Source organism: Peromyscus californicus, unplaced genomic scaffold, assembly GCF_007827085.1.
Source record: "Peromyscus californicus insignis strain IS unplaced genomic scaffold, ASM782708v3 Scaffold_7__1_contigs__length_154581171, whole genome shotgun sequence".
NCBI lineage: Eukaryota > Metazoa > Chordata > Mammalia > Rodentia > Cricetidae > Peromyscus > Peromyscus californicus.
Window position 1 is genome coordinate 5323293 of NW_026294595.1, and position 25632 is coordinate 5348924.

Sequence of the window (25632 nt, forward strand, 5' to 3'; positions counted from 1 at the left end):
TAACTTTGTCAACTTGACACAGCCTGGTGCATTGAAGGGAAACCCTGACTGATAGATTGTCTAGTTCAGTCTGGCCAGGGGGGATGTCTGTCTTGATTAGTAATTGATTCAGGAGGCCTCAGCCCACTGTGGGTGGCAGATCCCTAGGCAGGTGGTTTGGGGCTGTATAAGAAAGCTAGTTAAGCATGAGCCTGTGCCCAAGCCAGCAAGCAGTGTTCCTCTACCATTTCTGCTTCAGCATTCTACCTCCAGCTTCCTGTCTTGAGTTCCTGCCCTGACTTCCCTCAATGATGGGTTTTGACCTAAAGTGTAAGCTAAAATGAGTCTTTTTCTCCCCTAAGATGCTATTGGTCAGTGTGTATTATCATGGAAACAGAAAGGAAATTAGAACAATGTCTAACAAATGATTGATGCTATTACATCAGCTCCAATTTTATAATAAAAGTCTAGGGCTCAAAGACATTAAGTAACCTGCCTGAAGTCACACAGCTAGGTAGGTCATAGCATTAACATTGAGTCCACCAGTGACTCTTACCAGCCTCAGAGCCGGACATTGGAGCAATGAGGTCTTCAGAATGGCCCACATCACCATCTGAATACAAACTTGTGAGAGGCCCCAACTGAGAATGGTCTGGCAGAGCCTGGTGGCCCACCAGATTTGTGAACAAAGAAAATTATTGTTGTTATTGTAGGTCACTCTCAGGGTAAGGTTTGTCATTCAGTGATACATCAGGGACACTGTCCTGTTGCCCACTAGACACAGTTAGCCTGGGACATCATTTGTTCATTCATCCATTCACTCAAGGAACGCACATAGAGCCCTGCTGTGCCCCCGGCTCTGTGTTAGGCACACAGGAGAGACAAGCCAGTGACGACTGGACACAAGACATTAAATAGAGAAACACGAGGTAGTACCAAGCAGCCGTAAGTATCAAGATGAAATGAATATGTTATGAGACTGAATGACGAGAGGGCTTTCTGCTTAGGTGATGGGGAGGCAGCTCCAGGAAGGTGATGTTGAAGTAGAGATGAATATCAAGAGGGAGTTGAAATATGGCAGCAGAATATTCCAGGCAGGAAGACTTGATCAGATAAGTGCCCTGAGGTGAGATGGACCAATGAGATTGGCATGTTTAAACATCTATCCAGGACTAATGTTCCGAAACGGCGTGACCTTGGGAGCAGAGGGCAGGGGGAGGAAGGGCTGAGGAAATCACAGCTCATATTTACCCATCTTAGTTTGACTATCTCTGTCTCTCTCTGTGTCTCTGTCTGTCTATCTATCTATCTATCTATCTATCTATCTCTCTCTCTCTCTCTCTCTCTCTCTACCTCCCTACCTACCTGGGAGATTATTCATATGGCCTTCTTCTATACAAAGGAGTATAGGAATCACAGAGTTACACGGGGAAGCACTGAGTGTATCTACCACAGACAGCAATATGAGCTAATTTATATTTTAGTTGCTGCTCCTGTAACTGTTTGACAACCGACTCAAGAGCAGTGGGAGTCGTGGCTGTGACCGGGTCCTGAACTGATATCTTTCTAGCTTTCTTTGTTGTGGAGATAATGCACTCTGAGCCGAAGTGACTTAGAGGAAGAAAGGGTTTATTTCAGCATTTTCTTCCAAGCCATGCACCACTGTTGAGTTGCTGGCTGCTTGTACAGCCTGGCACCACCAGCCCAGGGAATGGTGCTACCCATAGCAGGCTGGGATTGCTGGTATCAATTCACAGTCACGATAATCCTCCCCAGACATGGCCACAGGCCAATCTGACATGGGTAATTCCTCAACTGAGACTCCATCTCAAGTGCCTCTAGGCTGTGTCACCTTGACAATTAATGCTAACGGGGACAATGTTCCAACTTTTTCCCTTTTTGAGTTTGTCATTTGTAGCTTTACATGGTGGGTCAATTCTGTCCCCTGAAACAACAACGAAACCAAACACTGAAGGTTGTATCCTGTCTTAGGGTTTCTTCTGCTGTGAGAAAATATCACGACCAAAAACAAATTGGAGAGGAAAGGGTTTGTTTACGTTATATGTCTCAATCACAGTCAGTCTTAAGGGAAGTCAAGGAAAGAACTCAAGCCAGGAGGCTGGAGGCAGGAAGTGATGTAGAAGCCACAGAGGAACACTGCTTACGGACTTGCTCCTCATAGCTTGCTCAGTCTCTTTCTTATAGCACCAGGACCACCCACAGTGGACCGGGCCAACCCACATCCATCACCAAGATAATGCGCCACAGGCTTTCCCATAGGAGGCATTTTCTCAATTGTGGTTCCCTCTTCCAAAATGACTCTAGCTTGTATCAAGTTGACACAAAACTAGCCAGCACATTGTGACAGGCTTTCTCTTTATTGGGCCACCAAAATATAGTGTAGTTCAAAATATACTTAGCTCCCAAATCATGCATGATGTGGAGACTTACTATTAGTTTTGAATGCTCGGCTTTAGCTTAGCTCTTATTTCAATCTGTTTCTCTTTATCTATGTTTTGCTTTGGGGCTTTTTACCTTTCTTCCTGTATGTCCTACTCTGTGTCTGCTGTCTGGTGGCTGTCTGTCTGCCCCCCAGGCGTCACTCTCTTTCTCCCTTGTTCTCTCCTTTCTCCTCCTCCTCCTCCTCCTCCTCCTTCTTCTTTTTGAGCCTAGATTCCTCCCCCTATTTATTCTCTCTGCCTACCAGCCCCTCCTATCCCTCTACTGGCAAGCTATTGGCCATCAGCTCTTTATTAGTCCAATCAGGTGCCTTAGGCAGGCAAGGTGAAAAAATGCAACACATTTTTGTAACACAAATCTTAAAAGGTCTTATAATAATAATATAAAAAAAACCCAGAGCCAGATATTGGGGTGAAAGCTGAAAGATCAGAGAAGCAGAACATCCAGCCACTGGCTTACCTCTATGAAATCCTCAGCCTCAAGAGAGCAAGTTCCTGTTTCCTCATGCCTTATATACCTTTCTGTGTCCTGCCATATTGCTTCCTGGGATTAAAGGCGTGTGTCACCACTGCCTGGTTCTGTTTTTCTCATGTAGCCCAGTGTGGCCTTGAACTCACAGAGATCCAAATGGATCTCTGCCTCTCAAGTGATACCATTAAAGGTGTGTGCCACCACTGCCTGACCTCTATGTCTAATTTAGTGATTGGCTCTGTCCTCTGATCCCCAGGTAAGCTTTATTGGGGTACACAATATATCACCACACATCTTTATATAATTAAACAAATACAGTATAAACAAATGTAACACATCTTTACACAGTTAAAGTAATATTCCTCAGCATAAACAAATGTAACACATCTTTACATAGTAAAATATTCCACAATAGCACATTGCCTAAGGGAATGCTCAGGTCAAAGATAGAGTTAAAAATTCAAAACCGGCCGGGCGGTGGTGGCGCACGCCTTTAATCCCAGCACTCGGGAGGCAGAGCCAGGCAGATCTCTGTGAGTTCGAGGCCAGCCTGGGCTACCAAGTGAGTTCCAGGACAGGCACAAAGCTACACAAAGAAACCCTGTCTCGAAAAACCAAAAAAAAAAAAAAATTCAAAACCATGAATTCTTAATGAGGGAGGCCCTGATTCCCAGACTTTGGGATTTCATGGACTGGTAAATTCTAAAGATAATTTAGAAATCAACCATGAGTTGTTTGCAAGGAAACCAAATGAGCACACTGTGTCTCATAAGCAGATAGGCAGTCACTAACAAAGAGACATTAGTATTTGTGAGCTGAAAGGAACAATGATACTGTACAGAATATTCTTTTCATAGAAAAAGACTGACTTATTTTTATATCACCCACATGCATGGGCCACAGACACAGATATGCTTGTGTGTCCTAGCTAGAGATACACAGGAGTTTAGATTGGGTGGCTCCATGGAGTTGTGCTTGAGTACGCTTTATGCTCAGAAAACTGAATCTATGTCCTGGCCCACTGTAGAACTCTGTACAGTCCCCCACATTCAGGCAGCTGATTGGTGGCAGATCCCTCTCAACACATCCAGTGTGGAAGTCACATCTAAAGCCAGTATGCCTTCATTTACTGGTTCATCTCTTTATTCATATGCTGTCCTGTTGGAAGTTGAGTGGGCCTCTTACTTGAATAACTTTGTGTCTGTGTGAGGGACTTTGTCCTTAGGGGACTCATATTAGTCTGTTTTTGTAACAAAAAACCTGAGGTGAGATCATCGAAAGGAATGGAGTTGATCTCATGGTTCTGGGTTTGGGGAAGTCCAGCAGCATGGCTCTGCAGAGGGCCTCTTGCCATCACAGCACATGGTGGGAAGCAGAAAGGCAAGTGGACACTGGCAGAAGTGGAGAGCAATCAGATTCCTTCCAGAAGGTGTAGAGCTACTCGGGTAAATAACCTGTGGTATATCCAGACAGGGGAATATCATTCAGTGATAAAAATAAAGGTACTATTAAATATTTATCATTCCTTTGTGGCAAAGAAAAGCAAACCTTTCAAACTCTTTCCTTCTGTATTCTGAACATCACTGCGGTCAACCCACTCTGGGGCAGCACCCAAGACCCTCTTGCTCCTCTTCAATTGTAACTCTGAGCCCAGCAATGAACCTTTCCCATCTGTGGTAGTCAGCTGTAGTTGTCAACTTGACACAATCTTAAATCACCTGGGAAGAGTCTCAATGTGTGATTAAGTTGGTGGTGGCTGTGGCTGTGAGGGATTGTCTTTATTAAGTTAGTCAATGTGGGAAGACCCAGCCCACTGTGGGCAGCACCATTCCCTAGACAGAACATCCTAAACTACATAAGAATAGAGAAAGTGAGCTGAGTACAAGCAAGCGAGTGAGCATGCATGCATTCATTTTTCTCTGCCCTTGACTGAATGTGATGTGACTAGATGCTTCAGGTTCCTGCCATTGTGAGTTCCCTGTACCCTGGAACTGTGAGCCAAAATAAACCCTTTCTCCTCCAGTTGGTTTTTGTCAGAGTATTTTATCAGGTAACGGAAATGAAGCTAGGATGGCATTCTTTCTCCACCTTCAATGAGTTAAACCTTGGAACAACAACAAAAAAGCCATTAGGAAAAAATAATAGTACCTGTTAACTCTATATGAGAAAAGTAAAGATTATTTTTTTCTCTTCAGTTTGTTTATTTTAAAAAGGAAGAAAGAAAAGTGTTATCCAGCCATGAAAGGATACAAAGTACCCTTCTGTGCATGGAAGTGAGGGTGTGAGTCTAGATTTCAACTATGTGATATTCTGGAAAAGGTGAAATTTTGGAGATGACTTTTTTTTTTAAAGTCAGTGGTTGCCAGGAGTGTGGGAGGGAAGGTTGAACAGGTAGGTATGTGGGGTTGTTCAGGGCCAGGAATACACAGTATGATGCTAGACACATGTCATTATATCTACCCAAAGGCATGGGACACACACTCCAAGATGAACCCTGATGTAAGTTCTGGACTTTGGGTGACAATGGTATGTCAATGTGGGTGGAAAGTCATGTTTGTAGCAAGGGCAAAGTGTAGTGGGGGCGGGGGGAGCACTGTGCTTTGTGTTCAACTTTGCTACAAACCTTAAACTGCTTTATAGAAATAGACCTCCCAAAATGTTAAGTTTTACAAGAATCCATGCAGATAAATGGTCTGAAAGACACACTGCTTTTGAGTTGCTAGGACCAGTTTCTTCAAAGAGAAATGGATGTTTGAAGTCTTTCACTGGAAGACTGGCAAGTTGCCTTGTTGGGCATAGAATTTAAAGGTCACAGGAGGGACACGGAGTGAGAGTAGTATCCGCCCACTCACACATGGACACCAACACAGAGATTTGGAAGGGAAGATTTTGAAGGGTCGAGTCTCAGAACCCGGATACAAATGTGAGGCTTGATAGAAGAGAGGAGATGTGGTGTGCCCCCTGAGTTTGAGAGGCATCTAGGAAAGGGTGTAGTAAGGAACAAGCAGATACAATTGTAACACATACCAAACCAAAACATTGGTGAGCTTGCCTGGGACCACCCACTGTTGTACAACAGCTCTTATGGTAGAAGTAACTGGGTTCTTTGCTGACATTGTGGCTTGATTAGGTTAGGGTGGTCATCAGAATAGATAAGCTAATAAGATTTTCCCCAGGATTAAAAAATATTATTCATTATTAGTGTGTGTGTGTGTGTGTGTGTGTGTGTGTGTGTGTGTGTAAGTCAGAAGACAATTTGAGTCACTTGTTTCCTTCCACCATTTAGGTCTCAGGGACACTGAGGTCCACCAACTCAGGTCATCAGGTTTGGCTGCAAGCCACCTTTATCCAGTGAGCCAGCTTGCCTGCCCTATAAGGATATATTTACTATCACAACCTTTTCAAAAGTCTTAATTGCTTTCTTCTCTGGTAACAGAGTAGTATTTTAAAAAATGGCCTGGACATCTTGGTAGTTCCAAGAAGTGACCATAACTGTTGAAGCAAATTTCCCAGCTCCCCTTGTAGTGGGCCGTGGTCATGTGATCATTTCTGGTCAGATGTAATCTTAAGCAGATCTGCTGGGAGAGTTTCTGGGGACATTTTGCTTCCCATTTCCTGTCTTGGGAAAGGAGATCATGACATCTGGAGCTAGGGAGCAAGCCTGTGCCCACAAGGAAAGAGGACCAACCTGAGGATGCTAGTGCCCAGTGCAAGGACCAGCCTGAGGATGCTAGTGTTCAATGCAAGGACCAGCCTGAGGATGCTAGTGTTCAATGCAAGGACCAGCCTGAGGATGTTGATGCCCAATGCAAGGACCAGCCTGAGGATGCAAGTGTTCAATGCAAGGACCAGCCTGAGGATGCTAGTGTTCAATGCAATGACCAGCCTGAGGATGCTGATGCCCAATGCAAGGACCAGCCTGAGGATGCTAGTGTTCAATGCAAGGACCAGACTGAGGATGCTAGTGTTCAATGCAAGGACCAGACTGAGGATGCTAGTGTTCAATGCAAGGACCAGCCTGAGGATGCAAGTGTTCAATGCAAGGACCAGCCTGAGGATGTTGATGCCCAATGCAAGGACCAGCCTGAGGATGCAAGTGTTCAATGCAAGGACCAGCCTGAGGATGCTAGTGTTCAATGCAAGGACCAGCCTGAGGATGCTGATGCCCAATGCAAGGACCAGCCTGAGGATGCTAGTGTTCAATGCAAGGACCAGACTGAGGATGCTAGTGTTCAATGCAAGGACCAGCCTGAGGATGCTAGTGTTCATGCTAGTTTCAGGTAATTGTGAGCTGCCTAGTGTGGGTGCTAGAACTGAATGTGAGTCCTCAAGTGCTCTTAACTACTGAGCCAGCTCTCCAGCCCCAACATGTGTGCTCTTGATGGCTCTGTTTCCACATAAGGACACTGAAGGAAGAGGGCTGGTGTCCAGTGAAACACATGCATCCATATTCCTAAGTGAGATGAATACTTTAACAAAGAAATAATGCTTTGTGTATAGACCATCTCTAAGTGATAGCCAAGGTTAAAAAAAATCAATGTTAGCCTAAGTATCTTTATGCATAACAGAATATTTATAAATAAATACAAATACATGTAAAATTGACATTTATATACTAAGTGCATTATATTTTAAACCTGGTGTGTGTGTGTGTGTGTGTGTGTGTGTGTGTGTGTGTTTGTGTGTGTGTGTGTGTGTGTGCAATATGTGTGGAGGCCCGAAGTTCACACTGGGTGTTGATCTTCATGAGATGTCCTCCTTATTTATTGGTAGAATCTCTGAGTAGGCCTGGGGCTCTCTTATAAGGCTTAGATCCATGGCTACTGAGCTCCAGAGATCTGCCTGCCTCTGCTTCTCCAGTGTTGGCCTTACAGGTGCAAACCATCATGCCCAGCCTTTTTATGGGCTCTGAGGATTGGACTCAGTTTGCATGGCAAGTACTTCACTGACTCTCCATCCTCATAGCCTGCTTTTTATTTAATAAAATACCATGGTATGTTTCTGTCATTATAGTTTTAAAAAAATGACTAATCTGTTATTGCTAAACAGGGTATGTCCAATATTTTCACACCATAAGCAACAACTAAATACACCTGTCAGTTTACTGTAGGCTAAATTTTTCCCCCACCAGCCAGTTCCCAAATAATCACACAAAGACTTATTATTAATTAAAAATGCTTGGCCAATAGCTCAGGCTTGTTACTTGCTAATGCTTACATTTTAAATTAATCCATATTTTTTATCTATGCTCTGCCACATGGCTTGGTACCTTTTCTCAGTACGGCAAGTTCATCTGCTTCCTCTGCATCTCCTCACAACTCCTGAGACTCCTTCCCTTCTTCTTTGTAATCTCTTTTGTCTGCCAGTCCCACCTAACCTCTACCTGTCCAGATATTGGGCAGTCAGCTTCTTTATTAACCCAATCACAGTGGCATGTGTTCACACAGTGTAAAGGAATATTCCAGTTTACTTTGAATAAACTTGTGGACATGCTCATTTTAAAGGTTGATACCTCTCCCTATGCAAATGCTTACTAAGGCACATGCTATATTTATGCTTGGAAAACCAAACAAATCTAAAGTCTACCTGTTTAGTGGATGGAGTTTTTGTTCTGGAAAAGGGTCTGGTAGCTGAATAGAAAAACAAATAGTGGATCTTTGTAAATTAGGGTGAATGATAAGTGGGAAATGAACTAAGGCAGTATGGAAATAGAGACCTATTTGGTCGACGAGAAGCAAAAGTTTTTGGAGTGGTCTAGGCAGATAAGATGGTCTGTAGTAGAGTGTGTGGAAATACACAAACTTGTATCATTTAATTGTATTGAAATATATAAACAAACCAACAGATAAAAAGAAAATATTTATTGGTGGAATTCAGTGATAAACGTTCTTGGAGCCAGGGATATGAGCAGCAATTTAGAATGCTTGCTGTTCTTACAGAGGACCTGAGTTCAGTTTCCAGCATCCACACTGAGCTGCTCACATCCACCTGTATTTTCAGCTCTAGGCGATCTGACGCCCTCTGCTGGCCTCTGTGGGTGCTTGTACATATATGTGTGCACACACATATAAAAATCAATCTTTTTAAGAGGTATAAATTCTTACACTAGCGACCTGTAGTTTTATTTGTTTGCTGGAGTTTTATAGTCTATTTAATAGCTGTTAGACAATATCACCTCATAACTCCTTTTCAGAAATATTTTCCCAATATTTATTTGCTAAAATAAACTTCACAATGATTTTGTCATGGTTTACTATCACTGTTTCCCCAAATCACACTGTTTCTTGTTGTAGATCTATGCATACATAAATTGATATTCTTTGTAATGTTGAGACTTCCTGTCCAGGAATTTATTATGTTTCCATTTATGAACATCTCCTTTTATGTCCCTTAGTAAGGCTTTATTGTTTTCTTTATATGGACTTTGCCATTTCTGATTATGCTTATGATTACCATACACCTCATAATACTTATCAATAATGTGAATATAATTTCCCACCATACATTCTGAATGGTAATCACTGGTATTTAGTGTTGCGTATTAGGCTTCTATGGTAGTGCCTCTCTGCCTTTTAGTTTTGGATGAACTGAGGCACAGAGGAAAAGGAAATGGGACACAAACACTCTACCCTCGTTACTGCCAAAGGTGCCTGAGAAGACTTGCTGTCTTTCTCCTGTAAGTAGACAGATTTATTTTTATAGTTTCAAGAATAATGGGACAGTGATATGTCTACGCCCCAGAAACAGTTCTGCTCAATAGTGAAAGCATATGAAAAAAATTCAGTCTACAGTCAACTCAGAGCCAAAACAGAATTCAGAGCCATCTGTTCTGTTTTAATCCCTTCACCAAACTCACTAATCACTTCTTCCAATCTACTTTTTCACTAGGGTGGAGAGCCTGAAAGTCTCTCCGTGTAGAGAGACTTAACGAAGTGTGTAGCATTTTAAGTCCATTCTTTTGTGTTTTGGTCTTAGGGAAACAAACCATGAACTAATCACAAAAATGTTCTCTGTCTTCTTAATTTGTCCTTCTCAATTACTTCTCTATCTTATTGCATTGTCTTTATAATGCTCATATCAAGCACTCTTGTTTCTGATTTCAATAAGAATATCTCCAATGTTTCGCCATCAGATGTGTGTGTTGATGGCTTCTGATAGATAAACTTGGCCGTGTTAAAAAGTTTAAATGTGGCCAGGTGTGGTGGTGCACGCCTTTATCCTAGCTTTCAGGAGGCAGAAACAGATGGATCTCTGTGAGTTCCAGGCCAGCCTGGTCTACAGAGAGAGTTCAAGGCCAACTGGGGTTACAAAGTGGGACCCTTCTTAAAAACCAAAACCAAACTAAAACCAAAATCCAAACCCAAACTACCACACAACAAAAACACCTTCGAACGTTCTTTCTAGTTCACTGTTTTGTTTTCATTTATAAGACGTTGGTGCTGAGATCCATTAAGTACTTTTAGAGTAACCATCCCAGGGCTGAAGAGAGGTCTCAGGCTAAGAACACCTGACACACTTACCGAGGACCAGGGTTTGGTTCCCAACGCCCACATGGTGTCCTTAACTCCAATTCCATGGCATCCAATGCCTTCTTCTGGCATCCATTGGCACTGCACACATGTGGTGTCCATACATACATGTATGCAAACCACCTATACACACAAAATAAAAATACATGTAAAAATGTAAAGTATCTATCCTATTGATATTATAATATCTGTTTTTAAAAAATCAATACAGCCGGGCGGTGGTGGCGCACGCCTTTAATCCCAGCACTCGGGAGGCAGAGGCAGGCGGATCTCTGTGAGTTCGAGGCCAGCCTGGACTACCAAGTGAGTTCCAGGAAAGGCGCAAAGCTACACAGAGAAACCCTGTCTCAAAAAACCAAAAAAAAAAAAAAAAAAAAAAAAAAAATCAATACAACGAATTTACAAATATCTTAAAAAGGGGGAGGGGGTAACTATGTCGCCCTGGCTGACCTGGAACTCTCTATGTAGGTCAGGCTGGTCTCAAACTCATAGAGATCCACCTGCCTCTGCCTCCTGGCAGCTGGGATTGAAGCTGTGTGCTACTAGGACTGGAGAGATGGCTCGGTGGTGGAGGACACTGGCTGCTCTTCCAGAGGTCCTGAGTTCAATTCCCAGCACTCACAAGGTGGCTCACAACCATCTGTAATAAGATCAGGATGCCCTCTCAGGCATGTGGGTGTGTATACAGACAGAGTGCTCATAAATAAACCTCCCCCCACACACCTGGCCTGATTTTACATATCTCTTTTCCTTTTATTATTACTTTTAAAAAGGATTTATTTGTATTTTATGTCTGTGCACTGTGTGCCTGGTGCCCTGGACAGTTGTGAGCTGCCATGCGAGTGCTGGGAGTTGAACCAAGACCTCTGGAAGAGCTGTCAGTGCCCTCAACTTCTGCGCCAACTCTCCAGGCCCAAATCCACAGATCCCCTCCCCTTTTGTTTGTTTGTTTGTTTTTTTCGAGACAGGGTTTCTCTGTGTAGCTTTGGAGTCTGTCCTGAAACTCACTCTGTAGACCAGGCTGGCCTCGAACTCACAGAGATCCGCCTGCCTCTGCCTCCTGAGTGCTAGGATTATAGGCGTGTGCCACCACCACCCGGCATAGATTTCTTAATATTGAATTTTCTCTTTGTAGTTTTGGACTAAATATTGCTTTATCATAGAGAGTTTTACAGCAAACTGAATCAGAAAGTGCTACAATTTTATTTAGTAGGGCAACAACCATATTAAGTGTGTCAGTCTATGGCAGTGATTCATACAGTGGGAAGTTAATTGATGAGCTTTGAAAAGAGTAGTCTTAGCCCAGATGATTCTGGGAAATGGCTAACAAAGGAGCCTGGTTTCTGTTTTATTACTGGCCTTCACAGAGGCTTCTGTGTTGTAACACTTACTGTGAGTCTCCCAAAGGTGGACAGATGGGTGGCACACAGTACTTCTCATCTCCTTAGACAGCAGACACCTTTTATCAAAGCACATACATTCAGTTCTCTAGACAGTGCTCTGTACTTGTGTTCTTTTTGGTGAAATCTCTGTTGGATCTTCGTATTAGGGTTATGATGAATCTGTAAATACATTAGTTTTCCTTTTGCCTTTTAGCAGGTTTTTGTTGGAGACAGGGTCTCCCTACGAAGCCCTGGCTGTCCTGGAACTCGCTATGTAGACTAGGGCTGGCCTTGAACTTAGAGATTTGCCTGCCTCTGCCTCCTGAGTACTGGAATTTAAAAGCGATTGCCACACCGGGCTTTGTAGCAGTTTAATAACACAGATTGTCTGTCCCCTTATGGTGTGATTGCACTTGTTACAAATCCTTTGGACCAGTGGTGTTTCTGAGTGCACAGATACCTGGAATACATGCACACATTTGGATCTTTTACTCCACAGACACTTCTGCTTGGCACACTAGCTTCAGGATCTGGCTATTTTGGAAAAGCCTGAGATGTGTGACTATGAGTCCTGGTGCATGAGCAAATCAAGCTGGCTACTGTGTATGGTGCTGTTTTAAATGTCCAGTTTAGCACGTGTCCCCTCCAGGGCCTGCAGGCCCGGCTGTGCAGGGGCAGGTGGTTCAGGGATCAAAGGCTGTTGCCGCCTTTCTGCCCAGCCTGAGGGTCCTGCTCCATTTCATTGTGACTTCTTGTACCTTCCCCAGGCACTACAGGAGCAGGCGTCCTACTCCAGATGCCTCCTCAAGGCTTGCCCCCAGGCCTCTGTGGGTAAACCATTTGCCCAGCAAGAGGGGCGAGCTGAGACCTGTTCTGAGCTTGGGGTCAGTCTGAGGCCCGGCTGCGCCGCCTTAGGTCAGCCGGGCAGTGGGAAGAGCAGAGGGGATCGCCCCGGGGTGCAGTCAAGCCTCCCAGGGCCAGGTGGGAGGGCGTCCCTGCAAAGGGCCACTCCGGGCCTGCAGGCCTGGGAGCCGGAGCGTCTTCCAGGGACCTACGGCCGAGCTGAACGGTGGACGAGGGGGACGGCGAGGCCTAGCGGAGCCGAGCGGAGGCCGACTGGGGGCGGGGACCGAGGGCGCCGGGGGCCACAGGGCGGTGCGCTCCCGGCTCCGCCACAGGCTGCGCGCCCCTCCCGCCCCGGCCCCGGCCCGAGCCGCCGCTGCCGCCGCCGCTGCCGCCGCCGCCGCCGCCAGGCCGCGCCCCGCCCCTCGCCGCCGCCGCTCCCGGGGAGGCTGCGCTCGAGCTGCGGCGCCGGCTGCAGCCGCCTGGGCCCCGGGCCCGGCTCCTCCCGCGCCGCCCGGGCGATGAGAAGCTGCTTCTGCGTGAGACGGAGCCGGGACCCGCCGCCGCCGCAGCCGCCGCCGCCCCAGCGGGGAACAGTTAAGTGAGGCCCGCGCGGGAGGACGGGCGGGGGCGGGCGGGCGCGGGAGGAGTCGGCCGGGCCCAGGCCTGCGGGCTGCGCGCCCGGCCCCGCGTGGGGACAGGCCCGGGAGGGTGGCCTCCGCCCGGCGCGGTGCCGCGGGCTCCCGGGGCTCCGGCCCGGCCTTGCGGCTGGAGCGAGCTGGGGACTCGAGTGGCAGCCCCGCTCCGAGGGTGGAGCCAGGTGAGGGGCGATGGTATCCACCGGGGCACACGCTGGGGACAGTTCCCTTGACTCGCCTGGCCAGGGGTCCGGCTCTTTGCTGTCACGTGGGTGCAGATGAGCGCGCACCTGACCCTCAGGCATCATTCCCTGTGGGTACCCAGACTGTAGGGCACCTGTCTGCAAGGTGACCAGCCATCCAGGAAGCACGGTGGGCATGTTGATGAACCTCCCCTGGCAACGACTCCAGCCAGCCAGGGCAAGTGAGGCCTAAGGGGCTGCTTGGCACAGCACCCGGGACCACATCCTCAGATGAATGTGAATAAGGTAGACCCAGGAGCATCTTTGTTCCCTTTGTCTTCAGCACACAGCTGTCCCTGAATTATCAGCTGATCTCTCCTCTGTCCCCTGACCCCCAAGGACCTGTTCAGCAAGACAAGGGGCAAAACGACAGGCAGGCCCAAAGCAAATGGCCATTGCCTCTTCTCCCTGCCCCCACGTGAGACCCAGAGCGCCTGGATTTCAGCCACATTGGCAGACAGCAGGCAGGGCTCCTCTTTCAGGGCCTTTGTCTCTGGTGGTGCCTTCTTGGAGAGGGTTTCCCGACAGCTGGCTGGATCCTATCTCCTTTTACCAGGGCTGGCAAATCTTATCAGTTGTCTTGGAAAAGTTAGAAGATAAGCCCTGAAGAAACCTAAGCTAAATGACAAACTCCGAGTAGGCAGAGGTTAGTTACCAGAGATGGGAAATCGCTTGGGGGTGCTTTGAGGAACTGTGCCACACTCACATTGAAGCCAGTCTCTGAGAATCGGGGCTTCTGCAGGGGCTTGGTCCCCAAGACCCACAGAGGTCGATTGACAGAGCGGTGGCTGGTTCATTGGCTATAAAATCACCTTGTCTCATCGTCCATCCCTTCCTCTGGTTTTTGTGTCCTTGATATAGGCTAAAGACCTTTGCTGTGCCTACATTGGTGGACCTTGGCCACTTCAAAAATATTTCACTAAGGTTAAGTGCAAGGGCTTTAGAACGAGACCCTGGCCTGTGTCTGGCTTTTCTAATGAACTTTTCTGTGTCGCCATTTCCTGGTTACATAGACTGAAGCTAATGACTCTATGGTGGGGTTATGGTGGGATATAATGAAGTGTTGCAGGAGAATTTAATGCAGCACCTGCCATGGTGTGGTTTATCATGGATTATCAGTAAAAGCAGTTAGTATTCTTTCTGGGGCTCAGGATCAAACTTGTGCATGTTGGTGAGCTCTACCACTGAGCCACATCCCCCAGCCCAGTTAGCAGTTACTGTTAAGCATTTGGTAATCAAGCTTGCTTACTTAGTTTATTTTTGAGTGCCTGTTTGCAGGCATAAGAAGGACCTTCTCAGGGCAATAGGACGCTATGTTATAGTAAATGGGGCTTGAATTTGAGGGCTCAGGTTGAGTTCTGTCCCACTCTTTAGACCCTAGATGACCCTAATAAAACACTATCCCTTTCTTGATTCCCCATTTTCTTAATTGTAAAAGTGGCTTGCAAATAATGAGTACCCCATAAAGATCATCAATCAGGAACGCACTTGACCCTTCAAGAGGCGGAAAGCCTCATGAAAATTAAGTGGGATCCAGCACGCAGCAATGCTTACATGATTTGCTGCTGGGGTCAGGCCCCATCAGAAAAAGAATTCAGGAATATCTTGATTTTGTATGTGCTACAAGACCACATGGCCGTGTGAACACAGTGGCTGAATGCCCCCTCAAGGCTTAAGGAGTAAGGGAGAGTCCCAACATTGAATTTTGCTCCATTTCATGGCAGAGCTGCTTCAGGGGCATCAGGAGCCAAGTGACTTGGGTCCCTCTGCTATAGCCAGTTAGAAGTGCTCCGTGCTTCATGTCCAAAGGGCAATAGCTTCACCACACAGCCACATAATGACGGCGTTGGAGTTGAGTTGAGCATGGGCAGTGTCAAGTGCTGCTGAGACAGAGAAGTGATACGTGACTGCATCCTGGATGTGGTTGGGCTGAGGACGCTGGCTACCCAGCTGTGGGTGGTGAGCAGAGCTTTCTTTGCCTGTTGGTGCTGCCTGTAGGGCGTCTGCAGGAAACTGCTTCCTCTCCTGTCTCTGCCATCCCTGGGGCTCTCCTAGGCCTTCACCATACTGTGCTGCCCCAGGGAATTGTCTTTCCCAGTGCTGTGTGCAGAGCAGAGCCTAAGTCAGTTCCCTCACTCCAGCTGCCTGGCAGGCAGAGCCACCACCAGGGTGTGTGACATCACCTCCCTTGTCGGGGACATCCTATGGGCAGTGTTTGGTTTAGTTGGCACACTCCTGGCGAGATGCTAAGCTTGTCCTGGCAGAAATATGAGAGCCCCATGGGCCCAGGACCCAGGGCCACACACACAGGAGCTCAGTATCTCAGCTTCTCTGAGGAGGGAGGGCCTTCTAGCTGGGATTTTTACTGATGTGTTCCTGTGTTCTCTTTATCTATATAGATACAGATAGGTGTGCACATGCCACATCCACTCTTAAAAAAATTAAAAAACTAGATACCAACAGAATGTTCTGACGAGTACCCTCATAGCCATTAAAAGAGAAATGCATGATTCTTTTAAAGGTCATCCTTGCGTGTGACAGCAGGCGAGGGTTACATGTACGTGGAGGTCAGAGGACAACTAGTAGGAGCCTGATTTCTCCTTCCACCATGTAGGTCCCAGGAATTAAGCTCAGGTCATCACACTTAGTGGCAAGTTCCTTTACCTGCTGTACCGTCATCCTGACCCATACAAGAGTTTAAGATTCATTTTTATTTTAAATTATCTGTGTGTGTGTGTGTGTGTGTGTGTGTGTGTGTGTGTGTGTGTGTGTGTGTGTGTGTAGGCATGTATACATGAGTGCAGGTACTTTTGGAGGCCAGAAGAGAGTGTTGGAGCCCCTGGAGCTGGAGTTACAGGTGGTTATGAGCCACCCAACACAGGTGCTGGGAACCAAACGTGGGTCCTCTGCAAGAGCAGTACGCTGTTCTAATCCCTGAGCAACCTCTCCAGCTCCATACATGAGTTCTTAATGAGCCATACAAGCCTGTGAAGTTTATGGAAATGCAGAGTGCAGGGTTTTATTCCCAGATTTCACTGAGGCAGAGTGTCCAGGAAAGGGACCTTACTGAACCTGTGTACTTAGTAAGCTCATTTGGGGTGTTCTTATGCCTGCTGAAATTTGAGAACTACGATTCTAGACACTTTTAGAAAAGTGTTAAATGCAGACAACGTTAACTTTACCACCTTAGCTAGTGTTAAGTGTATAGATTGGTAGCAGGAAGTCTAGACACATAGTTGGGCAACTGATTTTTGAAACTTTTCTCTCTGTGTGTTTGTGTACCTTTGCATGTGTGTGGAGGTCAGAGGTCAACCTCAGGTACTACTACTCAAAACCACCCACACTGGTTTTTGGGGCAGGGTCTCTCATTGGCCTAGGTCCATGATAATTAAGCTAGGCTGGCCTAGGCTGCCCAGAAAGCCTCCTATCTAGGTCTCCTCAGCACTGGGATTACAAGCATGTGTTACTATTTCTGGCTTTTTATTTATATATTTATTCATTTTAAATTTGTTTTATGTGTCTGAATATTTTGCTTTGTATGTATGTTGGTGCACTTGTGTGCTGGTCCCCATAGAAGATGGAAGAGGGTCCCTGGAACTGGGGCTACAGATGGTTGTAGGCCACCACGTAGGTGCTTGGAATTGAACCTAGATCCTCTGGAAGAACAACCAGTGTTCTTTACAGCTGAGCCATCTCTCCAACACCACCCACCCACCTCCATCTGGCTTTTTGACATGGGTTCTGGGGGCTGAACTTAGGTCATCTTGTGTTTTCAAGGCTGAATCATTTCTCCAGCTCACTGGACTTTCTTTGGCTTGCGAAATTGAAATATTAAACAGCTCCGCGTGTCCCCTCCTTATGGTTCCTGGCAGCTTCCACTCTACTTTCTGTATCCCTGAGTATGACCATGCTGGGAGCCTTACGGAGCTGGAATGCTACGATGTGTCAGTTTTTCTGACTGGCTTATTTTACTTAGCACAGTATTCTCATTTCGTCATGTTATAGTGTGGGTCAGATTTTGTAGTGGGTAGCCATTCCAGCTTTGATCTGGAAGTTCCAACCCCCATTGAGACTTCAGCAACTGTCACGCCTACAAGGCGGGGCCAAGGGAGGTGCCTGGAGACCTGAGATCTGGATGGGCGGCGCACTCACTGGGTTCCAGGACCTTGGATGGTGAAGGTGGGCCAAGCAGAGCTCCAGAGAACACCGCTGGACTGCGATACACCTTCCCCAGACCCCGCGACCTACCTATCCCTTAACTTGTAAGTTACGCCATTAAATAAATCTCCTTTTAACTACGTGGAGTGGCCTTAATAATTTCACCAATAAGATTTTCTCTCCTTTTGAGGGCCAAATGATGTATGATTGAACATATCTACTGAATTTCATTTGCCCATTCATATTTTGGCCACTGAATGAGGCTGCTCTGACTCTGATTTCAATTCTTTGGGGTACATAGCTTAGAAATGGATCATACGGGAAATTAGCACACTTTTTTCCAAAAATGATGGCCACCATGTATATTCCCACCAATAACATCAAAGTTTCTGATTTCTCCATCTCCTCCAGCTTTAGTTACCCTCTGGATACTTTCTTTACTTTTGTAGGTAGCCAGCCGAATGGGTATAAGACACTTTTAACTGTGCTTTGGGTTTTAACTTGCACTTCCTAGAGACTTCCTAGCTGAACATCTCCTCCTGTGCTGCACACTGTCTGGGCATCTCTCACCCTTGGAGACGAGTCAGGTGACTCTTGTTTAGCTTAGTTCTTTATAGATTTGAACAGAACTCCTCAGATGCTGTGTGCAGAGGTGGCTGGCAACTGTCTTCCCCCACTGTTTGAGTCACCCCTTTACCCTGCTGATCATGTCCTCCAATGCAACTCTGGATGTTCCATTCACATAATAATTCCATAGAGAAAATATATCTACGACTCCGGCTTCATTTGGTGAGAGCTCAGGCCTGGGTTGAATGAGGGTAGAGCCCACAGCTGTGTGTGTCTGAGCTTCGGCTGGCATTCTGGTCTGACTGGAAAGCCGTGCCTTCTCCATTACTACGCTCTGCTGGCCATCCTGCACTGGCTGATAATGTAGGAGGCCTGAGGAGGCTTGAAGGAATTCGTGTAGGTGGGAGAAACATCGCTGAGCCCTGGCATACCTTGCTTCAGACCACCGGTCCCTTGCCCTGGGCACCATTGCTTATCCTGTGGAATAGACAGCAGTGCCGTTTTCTTTTCGTTTTTGGTTTGTTTTTTTTGAGATAGGGTTTGTCTATGTAGCCCTGGCTGTCCTAGAACTCGCTCTGTAGACCAGGCTGGCCTGGAACTCACAGAAATCCACCTGCTTCTGCCTCCCAAGTGCTGGGATTAAACGTGTGCGCCACCATGCCTGGCACCATTTTTTTTTTTTAAATCAAGTTTAGCTGGATTTTGTTTATTGTTTGTTTTGGCATTTCATAAACGTTTTTTTCAGAGCTCATCTACTGCTTGCTGTACCCCCCAGTCCCTATTTGTTCAGACCACTGAGTCTTTGTCAGTGTCATCGAGACTTGTAGCATCCCCACCCTCTGTCTTCTAGGGGACAGCTCTTCCCTCTAAGGGAGGTGCCCCTCATTTGCAGCTCCTTGCCTTGGGGCCATTCCCTGCAGTCTGGGCGCACATCTCATCTGTTGCTGCCGCTCAGCATTGTGGAGCTTCTCCCAGTCTGCATTATCCAGTCTCAGCCCAGATCCAGAACCGGGGTAGGGAGTGAGGTTGCTGTTGATAGACAAACTCCTCAGGACAGTCTCCTTGCTCCCGTGACACCTTCAGCCCCTGCCAGGCCCTCGTCCATCACCATTGCATTGAGATCCACTTTGGAAAAGTCTAGAAGACTGCAGGGTCTCCTCCCCTCCACAAGTAGTTGAGGTTGTCCTTCTGGGACGTCAGTGACCCTGCCTGGGGTCCCATCAAAAGGGGCCAGATAGATTTGCTTCTTGCTGCATTATGCAGTCCCCTTAATCCAGTGAAACTTGGGCAGTATTTGAGAAGGCAGGACCCTCATTCATTCATTCATTCTTCTTTATCCATACATAATAGACCATGTATTGAGCACTTAGTATGAGCATCGCACTATGGCACACATAGCACACCTTTGAACAGTGTTAGGAAAGCGTCTAGCCCGAACAGCAAGGCTATGTGTGCACACACCTTTGTTCACACTTGTTTACATGAGCATATGTGTACAATGAGATCATCTGCTAAGGATGATATTAGAGCTCTGGGTGATGGCACTTGTCTGGATGGGCAGCTGGAGAGGTGCCTAACATGTTGAATGGTGGGGTGTGTGTCTGTGGAAGAGAAGCTGGGTACTCTGGCTGGCCTGAGATGGGGAGGGAGAGGCTAGGGAACTCAGAGATTATTCTCAATGGAAGTCACCTTCCAGTTCATTCCATTCATTAATTGATCATTTGCTTATCAAACGTGTAATAAGGACCTGCAGTGGGGTTCTTGAATTGCAGGTGGTGACCAGCTGCTTGAGCATCAGCTGAGATCCTGTGAGAATGCAGCTTTGTAGGCTCCTTGCCCACGTCCCTGGCAGCCCTGGAATCTGTTTCTAGCATAGGGCTCAGGGCTGTGGGTTTTAGTGGCTTCCCAGGAGACCCTCCTGCATACAACCTGCCATCAGTCAGAAGACTCCTGCTACCAAGTGTAGGAGAGCATCCCTTTCGTCCTAGCTCTCCACAGATGTCTGACCCTGTTGGGGAGGGGGTGAGGGAGGATGTGTGAAGGTGAGCCAGGCTGGGGTGTCAGTGGGATATGCAGTTCAAGTCAGCCAGCAGGGTACCAGATACACCCCTGAGTTTTAGGAGAGAACTGGAAGGTCCTTGTGGAAGCTGTCAGCTGTCAGATGGACTGATTAGATTGATGAATGTACTAGAGAAACATTCAAGATGGGAAAGCCAAAAAGGATATGGGCTCTGCGGTTGCTGGCCGTCAGGACAACGGTACGACTTACTTATACTGTGGCACTAAACAGAAAAGGATCCTTGCTTTTGGGACCTTCTGGGATGATTTTGTTTGCTGAGCATTTTCCTTCTATCAGGGTCTTCCAATATGGCATCACCAGACTAGATCCGATGGGAATGGGCAGGATCAGCCCTGGTTTGCTGTGTTCATACGCCAGGCAGAATGAGACTCAACTGTGTTCTGGTGGTCTCTGCCTTCTAGCTGTGTGCCAGGACATGTGCAGAGCTGTGTTCCAGGACATGTGCAGAGCTGTGTTCCAGGACATGTGCAGATCGGGGTTCCAGGGCATTCATAGAGCTGGGTACTTTGGCTGGGCAGTGCTGGGAAGCTCCATCCCACACTTGTGTGCTTTATGGGAACCATGTGTGGTCCTCAAATGATTAATATAAATCTGAGAAAGATCTGATTAGATTGATGCATGTGTGTACCAGACTCTTCTATTAGGAAAAACTCAGACCTTTACTGGGGAAAAAGGAAGTGCTCACCATTGTTTTGTTTTGTTTTTTTCTGTTTTTTTTTTCCCCTAGCCGGAAAATTCTGTGACCTAGGAGAGCTTAGAAAAATATTTACCATCATTCCTGGTATCAGAACAGTCCTCCCCACAGTCAGTGACCTGCTGCCCCAACTGTCCAATAGCAATTGCCCAGGGATTCGACTTCTAATGGTCACCAGCTTAGCTGTGCACATTCCAAGGTGCAGGCAGAGCAGGTCCTGTGTGAGGCTCTCCAGCAGATGGCCCTCAGCGGTGCACTGTCCCTGTCAGGTAGCCTGATGCTGGCCCCACTCCCTACCGGGTGCTGCATGGCGCCTGGTCTCAGCTCTGTGTTCTTCTGTGCAGTGTGATGTGTGATGGGGAGGCCCAGCCATAGTCTACCTTCGCAGAAAGGTGCTGGTGTTTGGGAGGTCCCAGAGACCGTCCCTGCCACTGGGAAAGGGTTGCAGAGCCCTTCCTGTCTGAGGACACCTGGCTTTAGCAGCAGCTGCACTGGGGAAGGCGTCCACCCATGTGCCCTTGGAGGGTGAACTCGTCTCCCTCCCCTTTCATGCCCCACAAGCAGCGGGGTATGGGCAGACAGTTTGTGGTTTTGCTGCCCTTGAGCTTGGAACCCAGGCAAGCTGAACACAGTTCATCCTTCTGCAGGGACTTAATTAACCCACTGATTTTACCATTTCAATTACAGTCTGCCAGTTTAACCCCCCCCCCCCCCCGCCCCCGCCCCGTACTTTGAAATCACTCTTTTCAGAAGATATGTGATCATGCCTTAGCCCTGGCGGGCAGTGCTGGCACTGCTTCTGAGCTAGCCTCCTTGTGCTCTCTGCAGGGAGGCCAGGATGGCAGGGAGGCCGGCCTCCTTTGAAGGCCGCAGCTCCTGCCCCCTGCAGTCTTTGCCCTGGAAAACACTTTAAACTCCCCGGCCCACTCCCCATCGCTGGAAGGGCCTCTGTGGAGGGACTGTGTGTTGTTAGCTGGGTTTTGATTTCAGTACTGGAGTTGATAAAACGAGATAAACCCCAGGCTCACTGAGGCTGTGGAAATTAAACAGAGATGATATCAAAGTTCCCCTGAGTTTTCAGCTGTGCTACACACAGTAGCCTCACTTTCTCCCTGGCTGGAGCTGGAGGCAGCCTTTGATTCTGAAACAATGGGCAACATCAGTTAAGCCCAGAACTGCTGGCTTTGGGGGATTAAGTGCATGGCTGTGGTAATTCTTTGATCAGCTACAAGGGAGCAGTGTGGCGGCTGGCCACCACACTGTGAAGGGGCTTCATAGTTAAAGCTCATTTCTCTGTGAACCTGGGATGACAGTGTTGTTGAGGTGCTGCCCTGTGGGGGACCAAACCTCCTCCTGGCCAGTCCTCCTTTGTGAATGCAGCTAGCATGGTGTGGAGGGGGAAAGACCCCCTCTCACCTGTGTGTGCCTGCACACACTCTTGCCTGGAGCAGGGCTCTGCAGCCCTCAGCCTGAGAATGATCCAGCAGAGGCCCGTGCCCCCCCTCAGGAAAAGTCACTGGGGACTGACATCTGATATCCTGGAAGGTCACATCAGAACAGCTCAAGGTCACTGTGACTCTCAAGTGCCCGACACTGTGCTTCCTTACCTGGCCTGTGTTGAGAACCCACTGGGCCCAGTGTCTGTTACCTAGCTGCCCCAATAGGGTGTCCACTCTGGCTTCCCCTGTGGACACCTTCCTGCGGCTGCAGCTGCCTCTCTCCCGACTTCCTTCCTCCAGGTCGGCCCTGATGCTCGTGTTTGGTAATGGAGCCCCTGTGTGCTGTGGATCCTGCACACGCCAGCCCATAGATCATCCCATTCCCTCCTGTGCCGAGCTCAGATCTCCCTCATTAGGCCTGAATTTACCTCTGTCCTACACAAACATGGCCTTAGCTCATTTTTATTGTTGTAAATTATTTATGAGGGGAATGTTGAATCTCGAAACTGAGGTGTGAGGGAAATTAATCCCATGCTACTTTTATCTTTCTGTACTCTTCCCCTTTACTTGACTTACTGAGCTATGGCCAGGGAAAGAGGCACTTTGGCGTTTTAAAATATAATTAGTGTTGAAACTGCTTTCCCATTTGGGCAGGATGTTGGTCTCTGTGTGCCGTGAAACAGAGCACAGGCTAGCCTGAGGACTGCCAGCTGCCAGGGTCTGGGAACAAGCCTCAGTTTCCCTTATACAACATAAGGCTAGCTTGGTGGGCCCTCCTGCTCCGAGGTGAGTTTCAGCTGACTTGCAGAGTTCTGTACAGACTTAACGGGGTGTGTTCACGTGGCTGAGGAGCCACTAAGGGGGAACCAGAGTTGCTGTGGGAAGGCCTTTTGTATTTCACCCAGTCACCTCCTGCCTGGCAGGTCAATGATGGTCTTAAACACCTGCTCCCTAGCTCTCCCTCCGGGCCCTCTATTAGGCTCCCATTCATGGCCCCTCTCACTCCTGGCAGAGGCCTGGCCCACGACCCTGGATGGCAGGGTCCTGTTCTGCTCCTGTGCCTTCCCTGGGAGCTGGAGGCTCCAAGCAGCCTGAGGAAACATGGAGAGCAAGTTAATAAATGGCCTTTTGTTAGGAAGGTCAATTGAAGTGCCGGTCGAGATGCTGTTAGAAGTCATTTGCAGTCAGAAAATATGTAATTCAGGGCAAGCCACTTTGAGCGATGGCCTCTGCCATGGATATCTTGGGCGTTTCTCATTAAGAGGCTCCTTGGCTGGTGGCGGCCATGCCCCACCGCTAAGTGGGCCTCAGCCCCTGGAACAGCCATTTGTCTCCGAGGCACAAAGGCTGCCTTGATCCCCAGGGCACAGCAACTCAGCAACCGGGGGAGAGAAGCGGGGAGAGCATGGAGATGACTGCTGGCTGCATGGAGACCTGCCGTGGGCTGGCCAGGCTGGTCTCCGGAGCTCTGAGGCCCCGCTCATTGTCTGCTTCAGCTGGAGGTTGCCTGCCTGCAGCCATCTTGGAAACTGCGTCTGGGTGCCTCCCCAGGTGCATTGTGGGAGCAGTACCTTCCCCTTGTGAGCACACTCTCCCTCACCCTGTCATCATGCCTTGTGGAGTGCGTTGCCATCCCAGACCATGTGTCTCCCAGCCAATGAGATATTCCCTGTGTGTGCTCACTTAATCTCTCCCTGCCTCCTCCCTTTCCCATCCTCTCCTTCTTCCTTTCCTTCCCTTTTCTGCTTTTCGTTCCCATCCCTTTCCCTTTGATAGTAAAGGCAGTAGTCTTCAAACAATATTTTGTTGTTTCACATGTCCTTTATTAAACTCACAGCGTGATATTTAACACTGGCAGGATTTGTACATTCTGCTAATGAGTTGTTAATTGCAAAGCATTTTTGGTAACCAACAGCAGGTACCAATATTTTGCAAACTGCAGCCGTGTGTGGTTTTTATGTTCCCATAATACAGACTTTTTCAGGGGCAGAGCATTTTGTTTAGAGAGCTGCTCTGGATTGGGCAGGTGCAGGAGTTTAACCCTAAACCCATATTGGGGTCACACGTGTGGAGTCACTCGGTGATATTTGCTTAATACCTACTGGGTGTAAGAGCACTAAGCCCCGCCTGTTACAGATAAAACCTGCTAGAAAATGAAAATCGAAACTAGGAAAGGGTAGAGTGGTGTGGCATGGTTGCCACCTCCTGCCCCGGGTTGTTGGAAGCTTATTTTTGGTATAAGCAAATAAAATATAACTCTGTAACTTGGCTGAGAGGGCAGGGGTTCCAGGCACGACGAAGCCCTATCCAGAAACAAGTCTGTTTCTGGGGTGCTTTGTGGGTTCTGCTGACTAAATGGGTGACCTGTGTGTAGCATTTTGGTGGTTCCTGTGAGGTAGGCTACAGCATTTTGAGCGGCCAGTGCCTTTTGATAACAAGCTGAGGAGCAGGAACTTGCCCCCTGCTGCCTCTTTGGGCAGGATGTTTGGTTTGCTTTTGAAACTGTAGCCAGCCTTGAGAGCGCCGCAGCCAGCGGGCTTAATTGCTGCAGAGAGGTGGGATTTGTTTGTTCTTTTTCCACAGCTTGCCCAGTAACAGTACTCTGTATCAGGTGTTGCTGTTTTTGTTTGGTGTCTGGGGCACTGCCACCCCAGCCTCCAGGTCCACTGCTCCCCACACTTCATCAGCCTCCTCCACTGGTCCTGTGGAGAAGCACTGAGCAGCAGTATAGTAATTCCATGTTCCTTCTTTTCATCCCAGTGACCAGTGAGAATTAGGATCACTGTTAGTGCTTAGCTTTGAGGAAGTGCCACTTGACCCGGGGGCGGTTACTAGACAAAGAAATGGGCCAGACCCCTAGTGAATGGTGCCTCCCATTGCTGCCCAAGCCAGAACCCATGTGCTCTTAAGCCCTTCAGTCCACCTGCTTTTTTTCTGGGTGCCTACTGTGTGTCCAGGACCGCTCTGGGCCCTTCTTTTATATCCTCTCTCTTAGTTTTTGCAACAGATGGGGAGTGAATCAAGACCTCATTTTACAGTTGAGAGAAAGCTGGGTGGGGCTCTCCAAGGCTTAATTCCTTGTTCAGACACTAACTTGTAAGTGTGGCATCCAGAGCCCGGTGCCTCCTGTGCCCATGCCCCAAATGCCTT

General features: G+C 47.8%; 1 protein-coding gene and 1 long non-coding RNA gene across 2 annotated transcripts in view; one reads left to right on the forward strand and one right to left on the reverse strand.

The window, feature by feature from the left end:
- Window positions 1–3542: 3542 nt before the first annotated feature.
- Window positions 3543–13030, reverse strand: LOC128101591 (uncharacterized). Its single transcript, XR_008215131.1, has 3 exons — window positions 11831–13030; window positions 10431–10562; window positions 3543–4364 (listed from the first exon to the last, which is right to left on the reverse strand). It is a non-coding gene; the product is annotated as an uncharacterized LOC128101591 (long non-coding RNA).
- A 66-nt stretch (window positions 13031–13096) lies between these two features.
- Window positions 13097–25632, forward strand: part of Mvb12b (multivesicular body subunit 12B) — a 163492-nt gene continuing 150956 nt past the window's right edge. Inside the window, exon 1 of the mRNA XM_052725728.1 lies at window positions 13097–13260. Coding sequence (XP_052581688.1) covers window positions 13186–13260 — 75 coding nt within the window. The 5' untranslated portion in view covers window positions 13097–13185. The remainder of the gene's footprint in view (window positions 13261–25632) is intronic.